A 19,954-nucleotide genomic window follows, 5' to 3' on the forward strand; every position below is an offset into this window, starting at 1 on the left:
GTGTCAGATGAGTTGGTTCATTGAATTCTACGGTACAGGCGGTTGCTCACAAGCTGCGACGCGAGGCTTTGATCATGTGCGCTCTGCCATGTGATCATGAACCCCCACCTCGGTACCAAGGCCGTCTATAGATATGTGAAAATATATATATTAAATGAATAGAAAAGAAAACAGTCAGACGTATAAAATAAAAACGATTCATTGAATAACATTAACGATTCTTTGCTATTCGGCCGGCAAGAGTTGCGCATCCTACTAACTATGAACCACAGAGTACAAAGGTACATTTGTGTTTTCACCACACAGGTAATAAAATGCTGAATCACGAAACTGAATGAGCAACTCTTTCCAGACCGTTTCACTTTTATTTTCAAACTTCCAGTCCGCTGACTAGAACGATTGAACCTATTAGTAACGACTTTTTGTATTGGCAATACACATTTACAAAACTGCTAGGCTGTAAAGGGCATATGTACATATATCAAGCAAAGCATATGACATACCACTATTATTATAATAATATATATGTATAGATCATATTCATTATTTTACCTTTCGAAAAAATTGGTTGCCTTTTAAATTTTTCACAACTAGAATTTATATATAGTATTTTCTGTTTTAAAAAATTACATATGAAACTACCAGTACGCAATTGAGAAAAGTCCGTTTTAACATCAGTAGGTATGGTAATTTTATATTTGTATAGGAGTCCATGTTTTGATCCACTGAGACGGGTTGCTGGTATCATAAATATATTTGATCAAAATACGGAACTCATCAGGTATGACTAAGAAAAGACTTAGCTAAATTTAGTGAGGGGGGGGGGTCATAAATGAAACAGAACCATAAAAGCTACGGGGGCACATCGAACCTACGTTTAATCAACCACTACCATCGTCTTTATGCTTCAATGAATATTCATATCATGATCGACGCTCGCTTCTCTTTATTCATTGTAAACACGTGTACGTGTCCTCCCAAGCTTGTCTTGTATTACGTAAATATAGATATTTACGTAGTCTAGAGACTATTAGCTTAATTATGTTTTGATCGTCATCAAAATGATTTCCTACCGTAACTGTTTATAGGGATGTGTGAAAAGTTATTCTGGATTTGACAGAAAAATAATATGAGACAATAAAATCGTAATTTTGTTAAATTTTACAACCGCGGTGATAAATATCGGATCGTAACAGTCAAGACGTGAAAACAGGAATAGCTGCAATAAATTATTATTACCGTTCTCATTGAAACCACAATGTTTGTAAGCCTTAACGTCAAACCGTTTTATTCATATGTAAATTATTAGCAACAAAGACTTTCAACTTAAGTTCGCAAATATGACATATAACTTAAACTGCATTCAAATTAACGATTTAAGGTTAATTCAATAAAATTATATTCTTTTTTTAAAAAAATTATATTTCGTTTTACAAATTCGCTTAAAAAACTAAATAACATAATAAATTACTTATCCTTCTGCAAAGTAAATCTAGACATCGTGTTGGTAGGGAACGTGGGTATTTTATTTGTACTAAATGTAAGAAAATAGGTATAGTAGGATATCCAAAATAGAAAAACTCCTACAGCGCAATAAACAGATGTTATCATGAGAGGTAGGAAGGGCAGTGTTTTGTCCAAACCTAAGGCGCTATGAACAACATTTTCGTAAATAAAAATAATTATTAAACCATTTAAATGCATGGAGAGACATTTCTCCGGTCCCGACAACGTTTGGAAACCGCTACTTTTATTTGATTTTGTTTTAGGAACTTCGTAAATTAACGGGAGATGATGAAAGGCGAGGGCTGAATGTGTAAATAACATAAACACTTTAATTGGTAACAAATTTTTATGGAAGAGGAGAGGGAATAGCGAATAGTGACCTAACGTCGATAGATATAAGTACGCTTTTGCATCAGCACGGCCGAGAACGGAAAGGAATCTGTAACAATAAATAAAATAATTAAACAATCAATTAAAATTTAAAAAAAAAATGTAAACATCGGGAGTGCTGTGGAGTTCCGTAATTGTTTAGAAATAGTCGGATATTTGAATAAAAAATGCAACGGTAACTGAATCTGTGATAACATAATGATAGTCTGTCTACTATATAATGCCCCCATCCCTTGCTATAGTATAAGTTTACACCGTCACAATTCGTAAAGAATGTTTGTACTATCATATGTGAAGTATGTAGTTATGTGTGTTTGTATGTATATAGTGTGACTATGCAGACATATTGCCCCACCATTTGCAGCTTACAATAACTCACGCTTGATACAATTACCTATATTGAATCATTGTTATAGTATCATATATATATATATACATATATATATATAGTATCATATATATGTATACTTTTTTATTTTCATGCCGATTAGATAACAGAGCAAAAATAACACTATTATTCTTAGTTTTAAAATCAATATACCTTCTGAGAAATATCATTTATTATAAGAAGTATTGAAATGTTACCAGTATTTGGTAACATTATATCTAACTTACGTAAGAGGAATGATTATCATCAGTATAGCCTTCTCATGGACGTGCCAACCAAACATAAAGGAACATGTAGCACAGATTGTAAGACACCTGAAACAATTGAAATTTAATTTACCATCAAAATTAGTAAATAAACTAACTTTAAGAGACCTCTATAATAATTATTTATTTATCATGAATTTAACAAATTTAAAATGGTTTTGTTAACATAGACTAACAAAATACATATGTAACAATATCTATTAATGTTTCCAATTAAGTTGGCAACATTTCTATGGCCATCAGTCGCATGGGTGACCACATTACTGTGTTCAAACATTATTGTTCTGGCAACTATCCCATTGATGTAACATAACATTCATAATATACATACTTATAGTTTTTACTATGAATATATTAAATTACACACCTAACAAAGCTCATAGATCTGTATCTCTTATCAGCTCCGAAATGCCATAACTTTACCAAAGCTGGTAGCATAGACAATACAGTTAGAATAAATGTAATTGTCGGTGTAATTGTTGGAAGTATGGCATGGTTGTACTCCTTCACTAAACCTCCAGTCATTGAAGCTTCCGGTGACGTAAACTCTATTCCTAATTTTAGACCTAAAAAAAATATATTTTTTATCATATTATAATTTTATTTGTGAATACAACTAAAGTCATACCTACATAGCTGCTGCAAAACTTTGTCTGCAAAGTTATATAAAGCCCAAAAATTTGGTGCCCAATATGCATGACATAATCCTCGTTTGAATGGAAATAATCTAGAAATGAGCTGAAAGAAAATATCTGTGTTAATATTGAGAAATATTGTTTGAGTTGAGTTTGAAATTGCTAAACTCCAAATTAATGCATATTAAATATATAGATTTAACTATAAAAAAGATAAAATTTGTATCCTACCTGTGGTATTTGGTCAATGAATGGCCCAAAAGATAAAGAAAACACAGATAACACAGCCAAACCAAGCTTAATAAGATTACCAAATGAGAATGTTGACCAGGGAGTGGGTACACCATCGGTTGAGGATATTGTGAAGCAGTACACTCTTAGCAAATACACCACATACACTGGTGCAATATATAGGAATATATGTTTGAAGTTCAAAAGTATGGCAAACCAAAGAGCCGAGGTTATAAAGTTACACTGTAAAAATAATATCACTGTGATATTTATCTATACTGTTGCTTTATTACACACATTTAATATGCACATACTTACCCTTATCATACTTCCGATTGATAAAAGTAAAATTCCAAATAAGAAACCATTATATTGAAAGTGTATATGATCAACCATTAAAAGGCCAGGATTAGTTATTAGAAGTATGTATACAAGAAGGTTACCATTTGAAATCGTACTTGAACAACTAAAAATTAACACATTTAAAAATATGTATATAACAGATTTAGCTTCTACAATATCATAAAATATGCCAACTTTTTTCAGTACATACCGCTTTGCAGCATAAATGAATACACAGTCCAAGGCGATCACAGACAATCTTTGAAACATGACTGTCATATCAGATTTGTAATTGATATTTTCTACTTTTAGCATCTCTGGATCAAAATATTTGGCTATATGAGACAGAAAATATTCTAACCAAGCAAAAAATGGAGGATAATCTAGGGTCCATTCTGAGGTGGTATCGTAATACCACTTATCATACGATAAATTGTGTGTTACTGCTAGCCAGTTTCTATGAACTTCAAAATCCGTGGAATGACTAAAACATTAAAAATGAAATAAACTCATGACCTAACTATATATCTTTACTTTATTATAAATACAAACTCACTATAAGGGCATAAAAAAGAACTTTATCGCGGTTACAATAAATGCAATTTCAATAAACATTTTCAAAAAAATATTTATAACAGCTAAGTAAATAATAATTGGATATTAATATATATTGTTCTAAGAATCATATTACTTTTCTTTTAATAGTAACTGTATGGATTTTCAATCAAAAATTAAAATGCCGACACACAAATCAGCTATGATTAAGTCAACAGGCTTAAAAATGTCAACTGTCAAAGAGAAAAAGACAGAAAATAGAATACACATACTAATGTTATATTAATTACTAAAATCGAAAACTTATGCTATTGATAAACCTTTATGTCTACTATTATACGTTATTTAAATCACACTTTAAACAACCATTATTTATTTATCACTAATATAATATATATTATATTTTTTTTAGCCCCCCCCCCCACTGTTTTGAACGAATGTGTGACATCCCTTTTTGAAATAATTTGTTTGTTTGTTTGTTTAAAATATGGCCTTCATCCGTGCAAACACGTGCAAAGTTTATTCTGCCAATGTCGTGTAGAATGGAGAAGACACGATCCGGGATTAACTTTTGAATAAAATAAAATTTTACAGCCTAGACTGAAGTCACAATTAGGAACTTCGTGTGAGTGGAAATTATCCATCGAGAGAAAGATTTATGGGAGAAGAACCAAGGTCGAGTCGGTATATTAAGTTGGATATTTCCGTAAATTTTTCCTTTAGAATTTGAAGAAGCCCATGATTCATGCCAGGATAAATTTTGATAGCTTTTATCCAAAAAACATAGGTCTTTTTTTTGGGACTTTACTATAGGAAGTTAAACCATTCACAATGACTGAGATAACTAAAAGGTCCGCTGTCTCATTGCCATGGATACTAGAGTAACTGGGAATCCGTGCCAAAGCAACAAACAAACTCATTTGATAACTTAAATACAAAGCCTCCCGAATCATTAAACTGATGGTAGACCTATACTTAAATTTTAAAAAGTTTTGTTTTGACTGTTTCAAGACAGCTTAGGGAGTCGGTCAGAATGATAATTTGTTTTAAGCTGTGGGACTTCACATACAGAATAGGTTAAAGAAAAGCAATAGCTTCACCGGAAAATACTGAGAATTGAGATGGGCATTTAAATTGTAAGATAACTCTAAATTTTGGGAGCCAGCATGCCGCACCTAAGCATCCTTCCGGGGATGTCTTAGAGGCATCTGTGTAAATAAGAATATGGTTAGGCCAGTTTTGTGAACATATGGAAGAGAATTTATCTTTAATGACAGAGGACCCTTTCATAAAACCGAGATCTGTGAAGTCGAAAGGATTAAATATGAGGCACTTATACGGGAATAAATATAAGGGATTAAGAATAGAACCAGGAAGGGAAGATATACAAATTTAAGGTAACTATCTAATAATAGGGGGTTGTGAAGCTGGGAAAGAAGGAGCAGTCTATTAAGAAGGGGATGAGAAGATAATTGCAGCATTCTACAGATAAATTTATGGCAGAGGAACTGGCGACGAATATTAAGGGGGGCGTCAACACATTCAACCTGCAATGCCGTCGAATGAGACGATTTCATTGCCTCTGTGATAATTCTTAGGCACTTCAATTGTCACCATCATCATCATCAGCCTATCAGAGCCCACTGCTGAGTAAAGGCCTCTTCTAACATGAAGAAGGTTACAGCATTAATCACCACGCTGGCTTAAGGCGGGTTGGCGATTTCAATCTTATAATTAGAAATTATAAGACCAGGTTTCCTCACGATGTTTTTTTTTACCGACTGTCAGTTGTGTCTAAATATTCTTAGAAAGTACAAATACTCAGAAGAGGTCACATTGGTACTTGCCAGGTTTCGAACCCGCGCCCTCACGTATTAGAGGCGGGCCTTTAACCTCCAGGCCACCACAACGTTTATTGTTGGTTGACGTGACTTCAATTGTTATTTGTCAAAATTTTTGGAAGCTGCTTTATAAAGAGGGTCCAACAAAAACAAGCCAAGCCATAATCCATGACGCGACGAACTATGGCGTTATATAAATTTTTTTGACAGTAAGGGTGAGAACCCCACAACACAGCGAAAGACATTTGATCCTTTTAACATTTTTTTTGTCACATACTCAATATGCGGAACACCAGATAATTTTTGATCAAGAACTAGACCCAAAAATTTGACCTGAGACTAAACTTGATAAGTTGATCTTCACAAGGTATGGAGAGAAAAGGATTGAAACGTTTTTTAGTGAAGACAATAGTTTGACATTTGGAAATCGCCAAAGATAAGCAATGATTGGAGAGCCATTAGTTTAGATAATGAAGAGCTGTAAAGATCCTGTGAGAAATATCCTCGACAGAGGGGGAGCTGTGGTAGATAACGATATCATCAGCGTACTGGAGGACATTACAAAAACTATTGATTGATAATTCAAGGTCATGGGAATAAATACTAAATAAGATTGTACTAAGAACTGAAACTTGAGAGAGACCTTTCCAAACAAGTCTGGGGGAAAGAGTAGTACACTATTGATCTATAAGAAAAAAGATTGCAAATGAAATGTGTCATCCTCGACACATTGTCGTAACGTGTAGAGGTAACGTCTAGGAATACAGCCACAAGGTATTTGTTTTTTAGAGAAGGCCAGACGAATGTCCGCAATCAAAGTGCTGATATTACCGGTAGTACTCAAACCTTTTCTAAAACCGAATTGTGTAAAACTAAGGTTTTTGCTACTCTTCACTATCCAGTCCAGACGATTTTTAAGAAGGCGCTCAAGAACTTTTGAGAGGAAAGAAGCCAAAGCTATAGAACGATAGGAGATGGGATCCAATAAGTTTTTGTCAGGTTTTAGAATAGGAACTGTAATATGGGATTTCCATGAAGGAGGGATGTTGCCAGATAGAAAAATGAGATTAATCAGCTTAAGAAAGTACATTTTGGATTTAATATAAAGGTTTGTTAAAAAAGAATAGATCACCCCATCTTCACCAGGAGTTGAATCTTTGAGGCCATTGAGTGCGCAATGAAGGTCAGAGATAGAGAAAGGAGAGTCCATTTTATCTGGAGATATAGTCAAAGGAGATACCGGGAAAAGATTACTATGAGGAACAGAAGGGGGGGGAGGCAAGCTTGTGCTCAAAATGCTCCAGCCATTCGGCACTAAAGCATCTATTATTATCATCAAAGGATCTACGGAATCTCATAAGGCTTTTCCATACGAGGGAAGGAGACGAGCGGAGATTAAGGGACTCACAAAACTTGAACCAACACTGTTTCTTTTTCTTTGAAAAAATTCTCCTAATTATTAATTTTTTTAATTAATTTTTTTGATTAAATGAAAGCATTAATTTTTTTGTAAATAATAAAATTCTGTGTGGACATAACCCTTTTATACGTCTCTTCAACTTGGTCTCTTTCGAAAATAGCATCAGTACATTCCCTGTCCCACCACGGTGGTGAAGGCAGGCGTGAACTATGATACACTTTTTTTGGAATGTGGGACATCGTAGAAGACAAAACACTATCGAGGAACAGATTATAATAGGAAAAAACTTCCTTACTATCAGTCAATTCAAGAAGACTATCAATTAGGTTATCAACCGAATCAGCGTATTCAGGCCAGTTTGCAGCCGAAAGTTTGAATTTGAAAAGGGGGATGGGCTTATATATCGGAACAGGTTAATTGGCAATGCCCATCAAGATTGGGAACTGATCACTACCATATGAACTAGATAGTATATTCCAGGAGATTTGGGAAGCAAGAGAGGGAGAGCAGATAGAAAGATCAACAACTGATTTGGGATTTTGATTAGGATAAATTCTACGTGTTGGAGAACCATCATTTAGAATACAGTGGTTAGCATCATCAACATGGTCCATGAAATGCGGACCAAAAATATCATTGTAGTAACATCCCCACATAATGTGACGAATTTTAAAAACTCCCATAATCAGAACAGGACTGGGAAGTGGAGTAAATATTGAAGAGTTTTTGAAAAAAGAGAGGTGTTCGGATGGGGAATGTATATAGAAACAATGGACATATCTAGAGCTCTTACAGCTATAACATTGAACTCTTGACTATGGGGAGGAAGGGTAATAGGAAGATATGGTAGTGAGTGACGAATAAGAATGGCATAGCCAGCATACCCTCCATGCATTCTGTCATCCCGTAAACAGGAATATCCTGGGACCCGAAACCGAGAGCCAGGGCTCAACCCTGTCTCTGAGATAACAGCAATGGTAGGTTTGTAAGAAGAGAAAAGGGAGAGCAGTTCAACTTTTTTGTGATGAATGCTTTTTCAGTTCCATTGAAGAAGTTGAGTTAGCATTATTAATGAAATTAAATAGTGTGGTAAGATTGTGTGCAACGTTGGACGGTAAAGGGGAATTACTAGATGTAATCAAGGACAGACTAACAGAGGAGAGTTGGAGTAATAAAGATTCAGATGGAGACAATTTTTTTTAATCTCCATTATTAAGAGCTACACCATTTCCAGAAGGAGTAGGAATGTTACCAATAACAGCCTGGTGGGCCAGTTTGTCATATCCTATTGGAGATAAAGCATGAGAACGAGGAGCTCTGAAAGTAGTTTTGCGATATGATTTGGATGAAGAAGGGGAAACAGGGGAAATGCTATTATCAGAGGAAGATAAAAAAGGAGGGGAAGACAATGTCTAAAGAGCAAAAAGGGATGAGACAAAACAGGGTGAAAATATTTTCTTGAGACATAACAACCTTCATTGGCAAAATGCACACCATTGCAATGTAAGATTTTTGCATTCTCAATATTAACATTGCAACTTTCACCTGAGTGGCCTCTAGAACACTTAAAACATCTAGGCTTAGACTGACATTTATTTTTAATATGGCTAAATCTGCAACAGTTGAGGCACTGAATGGTAGGGAATTTGTATGTCTCAACCGGAAGGCATACTGAGAACGGAAATATTTATATTATATTTATAGGGAGCATCTGCCCTTTAAATGTCAAAACTACTAACTGAGTGGGAATTCAAGTGGAAACACCCTTCAAAGACACCTGTTTGCGATTCAGCCTTTTCGCTTTCAGGACAATACCACAACCATCTGGGAGTGGATTCAGTGACTCAAATTCGTCCATTGACAGGTCTACAGGGACACCCCTGACTAGACCCATTCGTGTAACGTTATATGTAGGTATATAGGCCTTATATTTACGTAAATCTTAGGTAAGAAAAACTTAGTTGCTTGAGCCGATGAAACTTGTACCGAAATTCTGTTGCGGTCAGCACTTTTAACGCCATCTTTTACAATACCATTGATTTTGTGATTGTATAAAAATTTACCAAAGGTAATGGGTTTAATAGAGATGGGGGATACAGGGTCTTAAATTTCCCGTGAGACATGTACAATGTAAGGGCCCTTATCAGTGTCATTCTAAGAAGAATAACCATTAAGAAGAGAAGGATGAATAAACAATGACTGGATTGACGGAGAGGATAGGGAAGGATTAATGACCGTTTTTTAGGTCCAGTTAAAGGAGTTAAAGAATCCTCATCACCATGACGCTTGCGTGATACGTTTTGAGTTTCCAGGTTGGTATAAGAGGATAATTGTAAATTAATATTCTTAAGATCACTGGGATCAGGAGGTAACGGGGGAGGGTCACCATCCGTTTTATACACTGTAGATATACAAATTTACAAATACAAAACAGATAAGTACTTACAAAAAGGATGCAATAGGTTAGTAAAACAACCAACCACTATAACTACCTGATAATGATACACACAAACTAAAACTAAACACTATTCTGACTTAAGGCAACACGCGAAAATAGAGAAAAATGGTGAATTAACAACACCAACGTTCCCTCAAACCTTTTTTTTTTTTTTTTTTTTGTTGACGGGGGGAAATCTTCGTAAGACTTCCGGCCGCGTGGGGGACGCGACCGGGGCATGTGGGATTCTTACCCACTAAAACCCCCCGATGTCCTCTCCTGCGCTATCGCGGGGGACGTGGGAACTGTTTAACTACCACGACCCCGCAGCGCTTGCCTCTCCCGGCTTCGTCCGGGCTTGGCTCTGCCCAGTGCGGCGGCTTGGTGACATGCCGCCGCTTGCCACTCCGAGAGCTCTCCGGACATTGGGGAGCTTGCTTCTCGGGCCCTCTTGATGTGAGCGGCGATCCCCGATCGCCGCCCACGGGCTAGGCGTCCAATTCCATGGCAGGCGGGGCGGGAACCGCTCCTCCTCCGCCATTGGCCTTGGGCTTTTTAGTCCGGGCCTTCCTTGGCGCCCTTCTCGATTCGGCTGTCGTGCCGGGGAGAGACGGCCTTGCAACGCAGCCGCTTGCCCCCAGCACGTGTGCCCTCTCTGTTTTGCCGGCAGCCTCGCACACGAAGCAGTTTGGCGCTGCCTCGCACTCAGCCGCCTTGTGACCCGAAGTCCCGCACCGGAAACATCTCCGGCTACGGTCCTCCGGGTGCTGGCACTTCGCCGCCACGTGGCCGGTGTCAAAACAGCGGAAGCAGCGCCTAGGCCTCGCGGCCAGCAGCACCACCCTCGCCGACACCCAGCCGACCATCAGCCGCCCGGAGCTGGTGAGCTTCTTGGCGGCTGCGACCGGGACGCGCATCCATACGGACGCATCGCCCCGTGGCCCGACCACCAGTTTACCCGCCCGAATGTCCCCGACCGAGCACCCTCCTTCCTTTGCGACCGCTTGGATGACGTCGGCGGTCGCTACGGATTCGTCCAGCCCGGCGATGCGGATCTCCGCACTCCGAACCGGGCGGGCGACTTTCACTACGTCTGAGGGCAGGACGGACCTCAGCCGCTCAGCGAAGGCGTCCGCCTTTTCCTGCGCTCCCTCACCGTCGATGGTGAGGACGCGCGCACCAGTTTCGGCTAATCGGAAACCGAGCCTGGGGATGCCGAGTTCCCCCAGGTCGATCGCCGCCTTAGCCTGCGTCAGCAAGCCGACGTATGTCACCCCCTTCTCCGCGGCGTCCGCTGCTAAGGTGAGCGTGACTGCCGCGGTGGTCGGTGAACGGAGCTTCACCTTCCTCTTCCTCTTTTTCTTCTTCTTCTTCGGGGTGGCTTTAGCTGGAGTAGCCACCCCCTTCTTCTTCTTGTCCGCCGCCTTTTGTGGCCCAACTGTAGTGTGAAGGCCCTCGGCGGAAGAGGCACTTTCAGTAGCCCCTTCTTTCCTCTGCGCCGCCTCTTGAGCGGCCATAGATGGCCGCTTCGATTTTCGCCTCTTGTCGGCTAGCGCAGGCGGTGTCGTTGTGACGGCAGCGGAGCTCGGTATGTCCGCCGCCACATCTGCGTAGGTCGGGCGAGCTGTTGCCTTTTGGGGCTTTGAGCTCTTCCTCTTCGACTTCGATCCCTCAACTGGCGACGAATCGATCCTCTCCGCCGCCAGGGGTAAGCGCAGTCGAGGCACCGGCAGAAGGCGGTCCTCGAGCCCGGCCAGTCGTGCATTCAGAACAGTTCCGAAAGACTCAAGACTACTCCGCGACACCTCCTCTACGAGCTGGCGCATGTCTTTCTCGCCCGGGCGATAGGCCTGTCGGCGCAACTCCTCCATCTCTCGGCGCAGTTCCGCCACCTGTGCGAGGAGTCGCGCATTTTGGGCCTCCAGCCTCGCCATCTCTTCCGACATGGTGCGCCCTCTCATCTCCGAGACGGCCACCCTTATGTTGGCTACCGCCTCTTTTAGGCATCGCGTGAAGGTCCCCTTGAGGTTTTTCGACCTCGTGGCGACCAAGACTATGGCCTCCAACGAGGCCTCTACACCATCTGTCAGAGCAGCGGAGGTCTGGTCTGACGCGTCCTCTTTTCTTATAGGAGCAGGGACGGGGCTTGCGCTCTTTGATTGGCGCCTCTCCTGAGCCCGTCTCACGATCTCAGCCACGTCCTTCTCAGCCTGGAGTCGTAAGGCCTCCTCTTTCGCCTTCTTGTATTCGGCCTGGGCCTTTGCTAGGCCGATGTACTGGCCGGGCATTGGCGGCCGGCTGCGTCCCTTCTTAGGAGTGGGTGCCGCCCCCTTGCTGAGGGCGGGCACCCCGTCGTCATCTGGTTTCCTCTTGCGAGGTTTCTCCGTTCCGGTGTTGGACTCCCCGGACTCCAGTGACATAACACTGTAGACCGAGGAGTCGGAGAGGTCATCATCGCTGTCTCTCTCCCTGTCAAATCCGGTTGGTAGCCGCGTGAGCAGTACGCGTGGTATGCGTGTCGCAGCCCCAAGCCTCACCTCGCGTTCGAGTTGAACGCTAGCGAGGTCCTCCTCATCAGTTTGTAAGTCCGGTCTCGACGCGGTAAGGTGCACCGAGCCCGGCCTACTCGTCAAAGCCGAATCGTTATGCAGATCAGAATCCGTTAAAACATTGCCAAGTTCGTAGGTTTCCGTAACCTCTCCTCCCATCGCACTGTTGGCACCCCCCGTATACGCAGGCCGATCCCCCGCCGAAGCGGGAGTGTGGGATTCCCCAGCATTAATGCCGGGACCCACCCGGGGACTATTTTTGACAATACGACTTTCCATTTTGTTTTGACCCTTTGAGGTAGGGCCAGACCTGGTGCCCTTGGGACGAGCCGCCTGCTCTCCATGCATCCCAAGGCCGGGCACCAGAACCAAAGATTAGGGGCCGTATAAGCCCATCCATCACCATTCATCCATCACACATTCACAAGCCTTTCATTCTATGGGCTGTTCCCCCAGCCCGGACCAAGACCCCAAAACGAGGTCAAGATCCCCCTCCCCGTGACTGACTGCACCGGAAAAGCCGGTGGGCGATGGGGTCGTCACGTCCCGACGCCGAACGTTCCCTCAAACCTGTGTCAACCAAAACTCCCGAAATAATTTGTTTATACCTAATATATTATCTCTTATTTTAAATAGAATGAACAATAATAATATTTGTTATCAGGAACCATTTTAACATTTTAGTTCTTTACTAAATCTGCGGTTTGGTGTAAAAGACTAATCCCTTGTTAGGGCTCAATCCCATAATTTTGTAAAATTACCGAAATTGTATCTACTTTAGCTACTCTGACTTGTATTTGAAACAAATATCATAATTTATCTCCAGATCTTATTATTTTTATAAAATATACCTCTTACATTATCAATCAACCTATATTTTATCAAATTTTATTAGATAACAACGAAAAAGGTCAACTTCATTTAGCCAACCGTTGATAAATGTTGCAAAGATTAATGTTCTGCATGTAATTTATAAAGACAATTTAGAAACATAATGCAAATTTTTTGCTAATAATTTATGTAGGTAGTTTCCCAACGAAAGATTTAATGAATTCAATCTTATTTTGTCTTTTATCTGAGTTTATGTTTTTTACCGAAAAATATTTACCTAAATGAGATGTTAATTTGTGGTATTCATCCGGAGAAATAGGTATTAATTTTACTTGTTGTCACTTTACCTAAAGGTGTCATTTGTCATATGTCAAATATCAATTACAATTCTACAACGGGCTGTTTAGATATGATACATATTTATTTTTCGTTTTTGTAACCGGAAAACATTATTGATATTATTTTTGTGATCACTATAAAGTAATGCATGGATCAAGGATCGTTAAATGATTTTAAAGTGGTTCCGGATAACTTAATCTTTGTAAACAGTGTCAGCCTGGCATAATCAATTTAATAAAATTGATTATAGTACAATATATTGAAGATACAGAGAAATTTGGAGTTTCGGTTTACATTAATAGTGTATATAATAATAGTCATTTTACAATGGCTATCCTACACAGAGCCTTGTTTACATGGTTTATCTTTTTAGTATTTTTAATTCTTCTATGCCTAAGATTAGAATCTAGAACGCACTGGAATTGGTTTATAGTATTTATACCCATGTGGGTGTATGATAGTATATTACTGATATATGTATTATTTCATATGGTGTCACACTGTCGAAATGGAATTGAGAGGTTCAGAAGTACTATCAACAAAAATGTGTGGTATATAGCAGCCATAGGACTTAAGATGGCTGCTCAAATAATAATTTGTATAAAATTAGAGTTTACTAGTGGTTACCTACCGATATATGTTGTAATGACCCCTATATGGATGTTGCTACCAGTTCTCTGTGTAGAAGTGTTTATGCATCTAATTAAACATTCAAGTAGGAGTAGTAGGTACTAAAACATTTTGAATAGAAGCCATTTTATCTAATATTAAAATTAAGTATTTTAAAGTACACATGTGACGGGGATATATTTAAACTTGGCACAATTCCATTGACATTGTCAGTACATTTGCATAGTATTGCTGAAAGGAATAGCATCATAGGTGATATAATTATTGCAATAGTCAAGGGCAGTGGAATTTGTGCTAGAAAATGCCATCTATAATTGAAAATGTTGGTGATATCAGAAGCAGTGTGGTCACAGAAGTACCCGCTGGGACAACAGTGGTCCTGAATTGTGACAGCAATGACTATAACCATAATTTTATGTTCTGGCTATTTGACAAGAACAAAGTTATTGGACCAGGGAATGATTATGACGAGAGAAAATATAAATATGAAGTTTTATCAGGAAAATTGCATATTGATGTGAGTATTGTGATTATTTGAATGTGTTAAAGCTTAAATAATTAATGACCATTTCGGAGACATTCGGTGTCTGTTTTGGTTTCTATATTTGTGCCAGAAGTACCACATTCACATTTATTACTTGTCATACTTTCACTTATTAATGAAAATTCTTAGTAAGTTGAAACATAGCTGGAGCTTCTCCTACAGTACCCTGAGATGACTGTGAACTTCCTATTACGTAGGTCATAGACCAACTGCTTATTTTTTAATTCATTAAATACATACTTTCCATACATCCTATAATTCAAGAAATCTCTTTCTCTCCATTAATTATCTATATGTAACAATAATTCACCACAAGATGGTTTAACAGAAATTTTTATGCAATTTTGTTTTATAATGTGTAAGTATGTATATGTTTTCCAGAGTGTGTCACCTACCGAGTCTGGATATTACAAATGTGTGTCTAAAAACCTAGATGGCTCTGGCATCACAGTGGGAGAAGTCGAAATGATAGTCAAGGGTTCTTCTTTCACTACAATGGATGCTATAAAGTTGACGGCCATAATTATGTCTATTCTCGTATTAATTGTATGCGCAGTTATTTACAGCAGACTAAGGAAGGAATGGAACAAGTATGATGGACGCACCGTTGTACCAGGTAGTGCAGTTTGCAATTAATATATTATATATATACATACATATACATATATATCCAATAATATATGTATATATCCTATATAAGTTTTCAAATAATATGTTTTTAACAGTGGAAGAAGATGAGGAGGAAGGTGATGAAATTTATAACAAAACTACAACAGCTATAAGTCAACCAGTCCCTGGACCAAGCAGGAACCCATCATCAGAACATCTCTTATATGGTATTGATAATCAAGGTTTAGATACAGATTTTAATTCAGTCTTTGAAAACATTCAAATAAAATCACCAAGTGCTAGCCTAATTTAGTAAAGCAACAGTAATGAAATGCTGGCATTCAATTATTTATTTATGAAAAGCTTTTGAGTTTAAATATTATAATATAGATAAGTGTAGTTAAATAATGTAGGTGTAGTTGTAAGTAGTACTGTCTTGTATTCTAGACAATTAAAATAACTTCTAACAAATGTGTTATTAGAATATAATGGTCAGATTTATAAAATATTTAGAGCTTTTGTACTTAAGTATATGTGAAATAAAATATTTTTTTGTAATAACAGTTTATTTATGACTAAAATATAATGTCTTCCTGATGTTCAGTGCTTCTGTTGACACTATCATGAGTTGTGTGGGACAATGAAGTTGTATCGAGAGTTTCATCTTCCTCCTCTTCCCCGTCTATTTCCATTTCAAAAACTCTCACTTTCCTATGACTTTTTGATAAAACAACAGCAACTTTTCTATTACCCGAAACTGCTATGCGAAAACCATCCATCTTTTCTAGAACCTTGAAGACTCCAGATTCAATGAGTGGAGATAAATTCACTTTCAGTATTTTTTCATTGAAAACCAATGATTTCGTTTTTATATTGAATTCACTGGAATTTTCTATGATTATTTTAATTGGCACTTGTATAAATATTGAGCTATCGTTTATGCTTGGATGTTTAACTAGAACTGATAAATATTCAGAAGAATAAAATTGCAAATCTAAAATCTGTAACTTTTTGTCTTGCACATAATCACTGTCATTAAGTAGACATGAAGTGAAGAAGAATTTACTGGCGATAGAACTGCAAACTTTCTCTTTTATACTAACAGCCATAAAACATATTGCTTCGGTAGAATTTTCTGTATCAATAAATGCTGTTAAAAACCTTTCCTCGCTGGAATCAAACATTTGGGACACTTTAAACTGTTCGCTAGACACATTATTTGGATTATCAAAGCATTTGAGATTATATAGAATAGAAAAATATTTCCCAACATCCTTGTCTTTGACATTAAATATTTTTCTTACAGCATTTTTTAAATAATGTTGTTGTTGTACAAGTGAGAACTTCTTAAAATCCATCATAGGAAATATTGTGTCATTATCTTTGAGCAGACATGAATTTTCTCTAAGGAATTTATGCCAAGGATTGTCTTCATCATCTGGGAGAATAGTTAAGTCTTGATCCAATAAGTACTGGCCTAGCCTTTCTAAGTTAAATTTAACAGGTTTCTCTGACGAATGTTCACTTCCCTCTACTTGTACATTATCAAAGTTATAGAGGAATTCTGCTATATGTGTGAGTTCTTGTTGAGTTATTTTGACAATTTCGCTTGAAGTTTGTTCGTCCAGCAACCGCACAATAACCACAAAGAGCCATCTGAAGAAAGCTTTATAATTACGCATTGATACATCAATAACTTGCTGCAATTCTAAGCATTTATTTAAAAATGCACAAGACGCCTTTATTGCCTCTGTAACCATTTTTTCCTCCAGACCCAGGACCTTAAAGAAATTTATATGATTTTTAACACATGAAAGTTATAAAATATGATTCAATGTACAAGTTATTAATCTACCTTGTATCTGTCTGGTACTCTTGTCAAACCTCTTAACTCTGATAGATGGTATGTTAAACTCTGTCCAACAATATTTAACTGTTTTAGAACTAGTTTTTGTATAGTAGAATAACTTAATTCTACGGAATTCCCGAATTTTTTAAGCCCTTTGGCAGTTAGCTCTTGAAGCAAAAATAATTCCAATTCATCTGAAGGTACACCTGTAATTATAAAATAATATTAAAAACCAAGGTATACAATAAACCATAATAATATAGGGAAGTTAATATTAGTTTTGTCTAAAAATTGTGTGGTCTAACTTTGGTCGACTTAACCATATGTTGGTAAAATTAGTGTTGAACAATTCTGGGACGAATTTTTATTTAAAATTAACACAAATAACTTACCTAACATAAGCAATTCCAGTAAATCCGCTGATACCCCACCTTCAGGAACAGATGAAGCATAATAGGCCATTTTAGTGTCCATCTCTAACAAAATGTGCTCCCAAGCTTCCGTTATAGAAACCATAGTTTGGTCCAGATGTGACAATAGCTCCACAATCTGGCCATGCCTAGTTGCTACTACAAACATTTCTTCAGCAAAACCAGACAAAACGCTTGTATTCACAACAGATAAATAAATGTTATTAGATGTTTTCTCCAAATATAAAACTTGCATAACACTAAAATCATCTGATAATTTTATATCCAGTATCTTGTATTCACCACATTCGTCTTTTGTGATTTGAGATAAGTGTATAATTCCATATGGATATCTTCCAAAAACACTTAAATATATGCTACCACTACCAAATGCTATCATAAGCATGCTCAACTGTGTGTTGTCTACAGACTCTTTTAGACTTTTTGTTGTGTCTTCTGGAACTTGACTTTTATAACTTGTACTTGGTGATGGGGCTTTCAGTAAAAATATTGAAGCATCATCCTTAAACATTTAAGTTACTAAATAGACAAAACAAAACCATACCATAAATATTAATCAAGATATACTTACATATAAATTGTACTCTAAAGCACTCTCCAGAGTTCCACTTTTTACTGTCCATGAAATACAAGGGATCCCATAATCGTTGGATGAATACAATTCTTCCGTCATCTCACAAGCAAAGTCATATTTGTCTATAATCTCCTTGTCTTCAATATCCACTATGCACACAGTACCTGAACTATATCCAATAGCCAATGCCTGAAATACATGTATATATTATAATTTAAACACTTGTCAATAAGAAAAATTAAAAATCTTGAGTAGTAAAACAATACATAGGAAAGTTGCTATAATTAGTAATTCTACAATTGTACCTTGCCATCAGGCCTCCAAGCCATTGCTTGTACTGTTACACCATCTTTGGGTGGTGGCAAATTCCAAACTTTTTGCCAGTGAAGTCTATGCACTTGTACTTCACCTATAACATATTATATTTTTAGAAAAAAATAATAATAACATTCTGTAATTTAAAGTTACATATATACCGCAATTTTTCCATTATAATAGATACCTTTGAAATTGCTTAGTGCTAATAAATCAAGCCGATTACTCCAAACCATAAGATCCACCTTATTTGCAACATGTTTCTCTTCCATTTGTCTCATGCCACAGTGAAACATTTTGTTAATATTTTTATTTAGTAACTGGGCAAAAAAAAGCTCATGTATCACTTAGCTCACAAAACAAGTATTTAATTTTTAAATATAAATCAATGTTTACAAGTCACAAGTCAAAAGAAATTTTATAATCTTAAATATTCAACTAAAGAACTTCATTTCATTTTTATTTTTCTATCTTTTCATATACCCTAATTTAAATCTTATAAAGATTTTGGCATTCTTATATTTATTTAATAGAAAATAAATATATTACATACTAGGTACTATAATTATTTTTAAAGTTATTTTAACCGTAAATCGAATTGACAGAATTCAAGATTGTCACATTCATTCAACAGTCAACTTCAATTTGTTATTTTTTGTAAATGTTTTTACGGCTCTGGATACGAGTCCTTTTGAGCTTTAAATTGTTATTGTATAATATGTTGCCATACCATTTAAAACAAGTAAATAATAATGCATAGAATTTGGTTGAATAAAATGCATTTTATTTTAATAAGTTTCAATAACTGCCAAGTTCTTTTATAAACTATAATACAGTAAAAAGCCAATGTAATAACTTCCCATCACCTACATGTATGATATATAATTATAAGTGGATATTAATTTTGTCTTTGGATAAATTCAATCAGAAATAGCAGACTCAGAAATAAAAATTCGAATAAATTATATTATTAAAAATTCATCAACACGAGCGGTATGTGAACCAGCCATGTCTGGAATATTGAGTTCGTGTCGTAATCAGAAATTTCATATTAGTTTTTCATTTGTATTTTAATTCATGTGTTAAAACAAGTTGAGTTACTAATAAAAATTATTCCTTAATAATCTCGGGACCAATTAAAAATATGAATCAGTACATGATTAAAAGTAATTTTAGTTTTTCGTTGTCAATGTTATTTATAGGGTTACTTAAGATGGACAAATTGATATAATTGTCAATAAAAAAAATCTATTACAATGATTTATAACCCAT

The 19,954-nt window shown here is 37.2% G+C and overlaps 4 protein-coding genes across 5 annotated transcripts; 2 read left to right on the forward strand and 2 right to left on the reverse strand.

Moving 5' to 3' along the window:
- Window positions 1-1,396: 1,396 nt before the first annotated feature.
- On the reverse strand, window positions 1,397-4,527 carry LOC116766468 (probable dolichyl pyrophosphate Glc1Man9GlcNAc2 alpha-1,3-glucosyltransferase). Its single transcript, XM_032656315.2, has 8 exons — window positions 4,315-4,527; window positions 3,970-4,242; window positions 3,735-3,882; window positions 3,417-3,659; window positions 3,183-3,288; window positions 2,918-3,116; window positions 2,512-2,598; window positions 1,397-1,945 (listed from the first exon to the last, which is right to left on the reverse strand). Exons 1-8 carry the CDS (start codon window positions 4,371-4,373, stop codon window positions 1,468-1,470), a joined length of 1,593 nt encoding a protein of 530 aa, XP_032512206.2. The 5' UTR covers window positions 4,374-4,527; the 3' UTR covers window positions 1,397-1,467.
- A 9,530-nt stretch (window positions 4,528-14,057) lies between these two features.
- On the forward strand, window positions 14,058-14,465 carry LOC116766503 (transmembrane protein 60). The gene has a single exon (XM_032656380.2). It carries the CDS (start codon window positions 14,058-14,060, stop codon window positions 14,463-14,465), a length of 408 nt encoding a protein of 135 aa, XP_032512271.1.
- A 189-nt stretch (window positions 14,466-14,654) lies between these two features.
- Window positions 14,655-16,074, forward strand: LOC116766504 (immunoglobulin superfamily member 10-like). The gene is made up of 3 exons (XM_061522998.1): window positions 14,655-14,877; window positions 15,286-15,520; window positions 15,630-16,074. Exons 1-3 carry the CDS (start codon window positions 14,662-14,664, stop codon window positions 15,824-15,826), a joined length of 648 nt encoding a protein of 215 aa, XP_061378982.1. The 5' UTR covers window positions 14,655-14,661; the 3' UTR covers window positions 15,827-16,074.
- A 14-nt stretch (window positions 16,075-16,088) lies between these two features.
- On the reverse strand, window positions 16,089-19,275 carry LOC116766450 (anaphase-promoting complex subunit 4). Of its 2 annotated transcripts, XM_032656292.2 has the most exons (7): window positions 19,086-19,275; window positions 18,870-19,002; window positions 18,673-18,776; window positions 18,365-18,556; window positions 17,755-18,295; window positions 17,369-17,568; window positions 16,089-17,294 (listed from the first exon to the last, which is right to left on the reverse strand). In XM_032656292.2, exons 2-7 carry the CDS (start codon window positions 18,976-18,978, stop codon window positions 16,089-16,091), a joined length of 2,352 nt encoding a protein of 783 aa, XP_032512183.2. In that variant the 5' UTR covers window positions 18,979-19,002; window positions 19,086-19,275. The 2 variants fall into 2 exon arrangements, with proteins under 2 accessions (XP_032512183.2, XP_032512182.2); XM_032656291.2 differs by having other exon boundaries at window positions 18,870-19,275.
- Window positions 19,276-19,954: the final 679 nt, after the last annotated feature.

Source organism: Danaus plexippus, chromosome 15 (genome assembly GCF_018135715.1).
Source record: "Danaus plexippus chromosome 15, MEX_DaPlex, whole genome shotgun sequence".
In the NCBI taxonomy this organism is placed as follows: Eukaryota; Metazoa; Arthropoda; class Insecta; order Lepidoptera; family Nymphalidae; genus Danaus; species Danaus plexippus.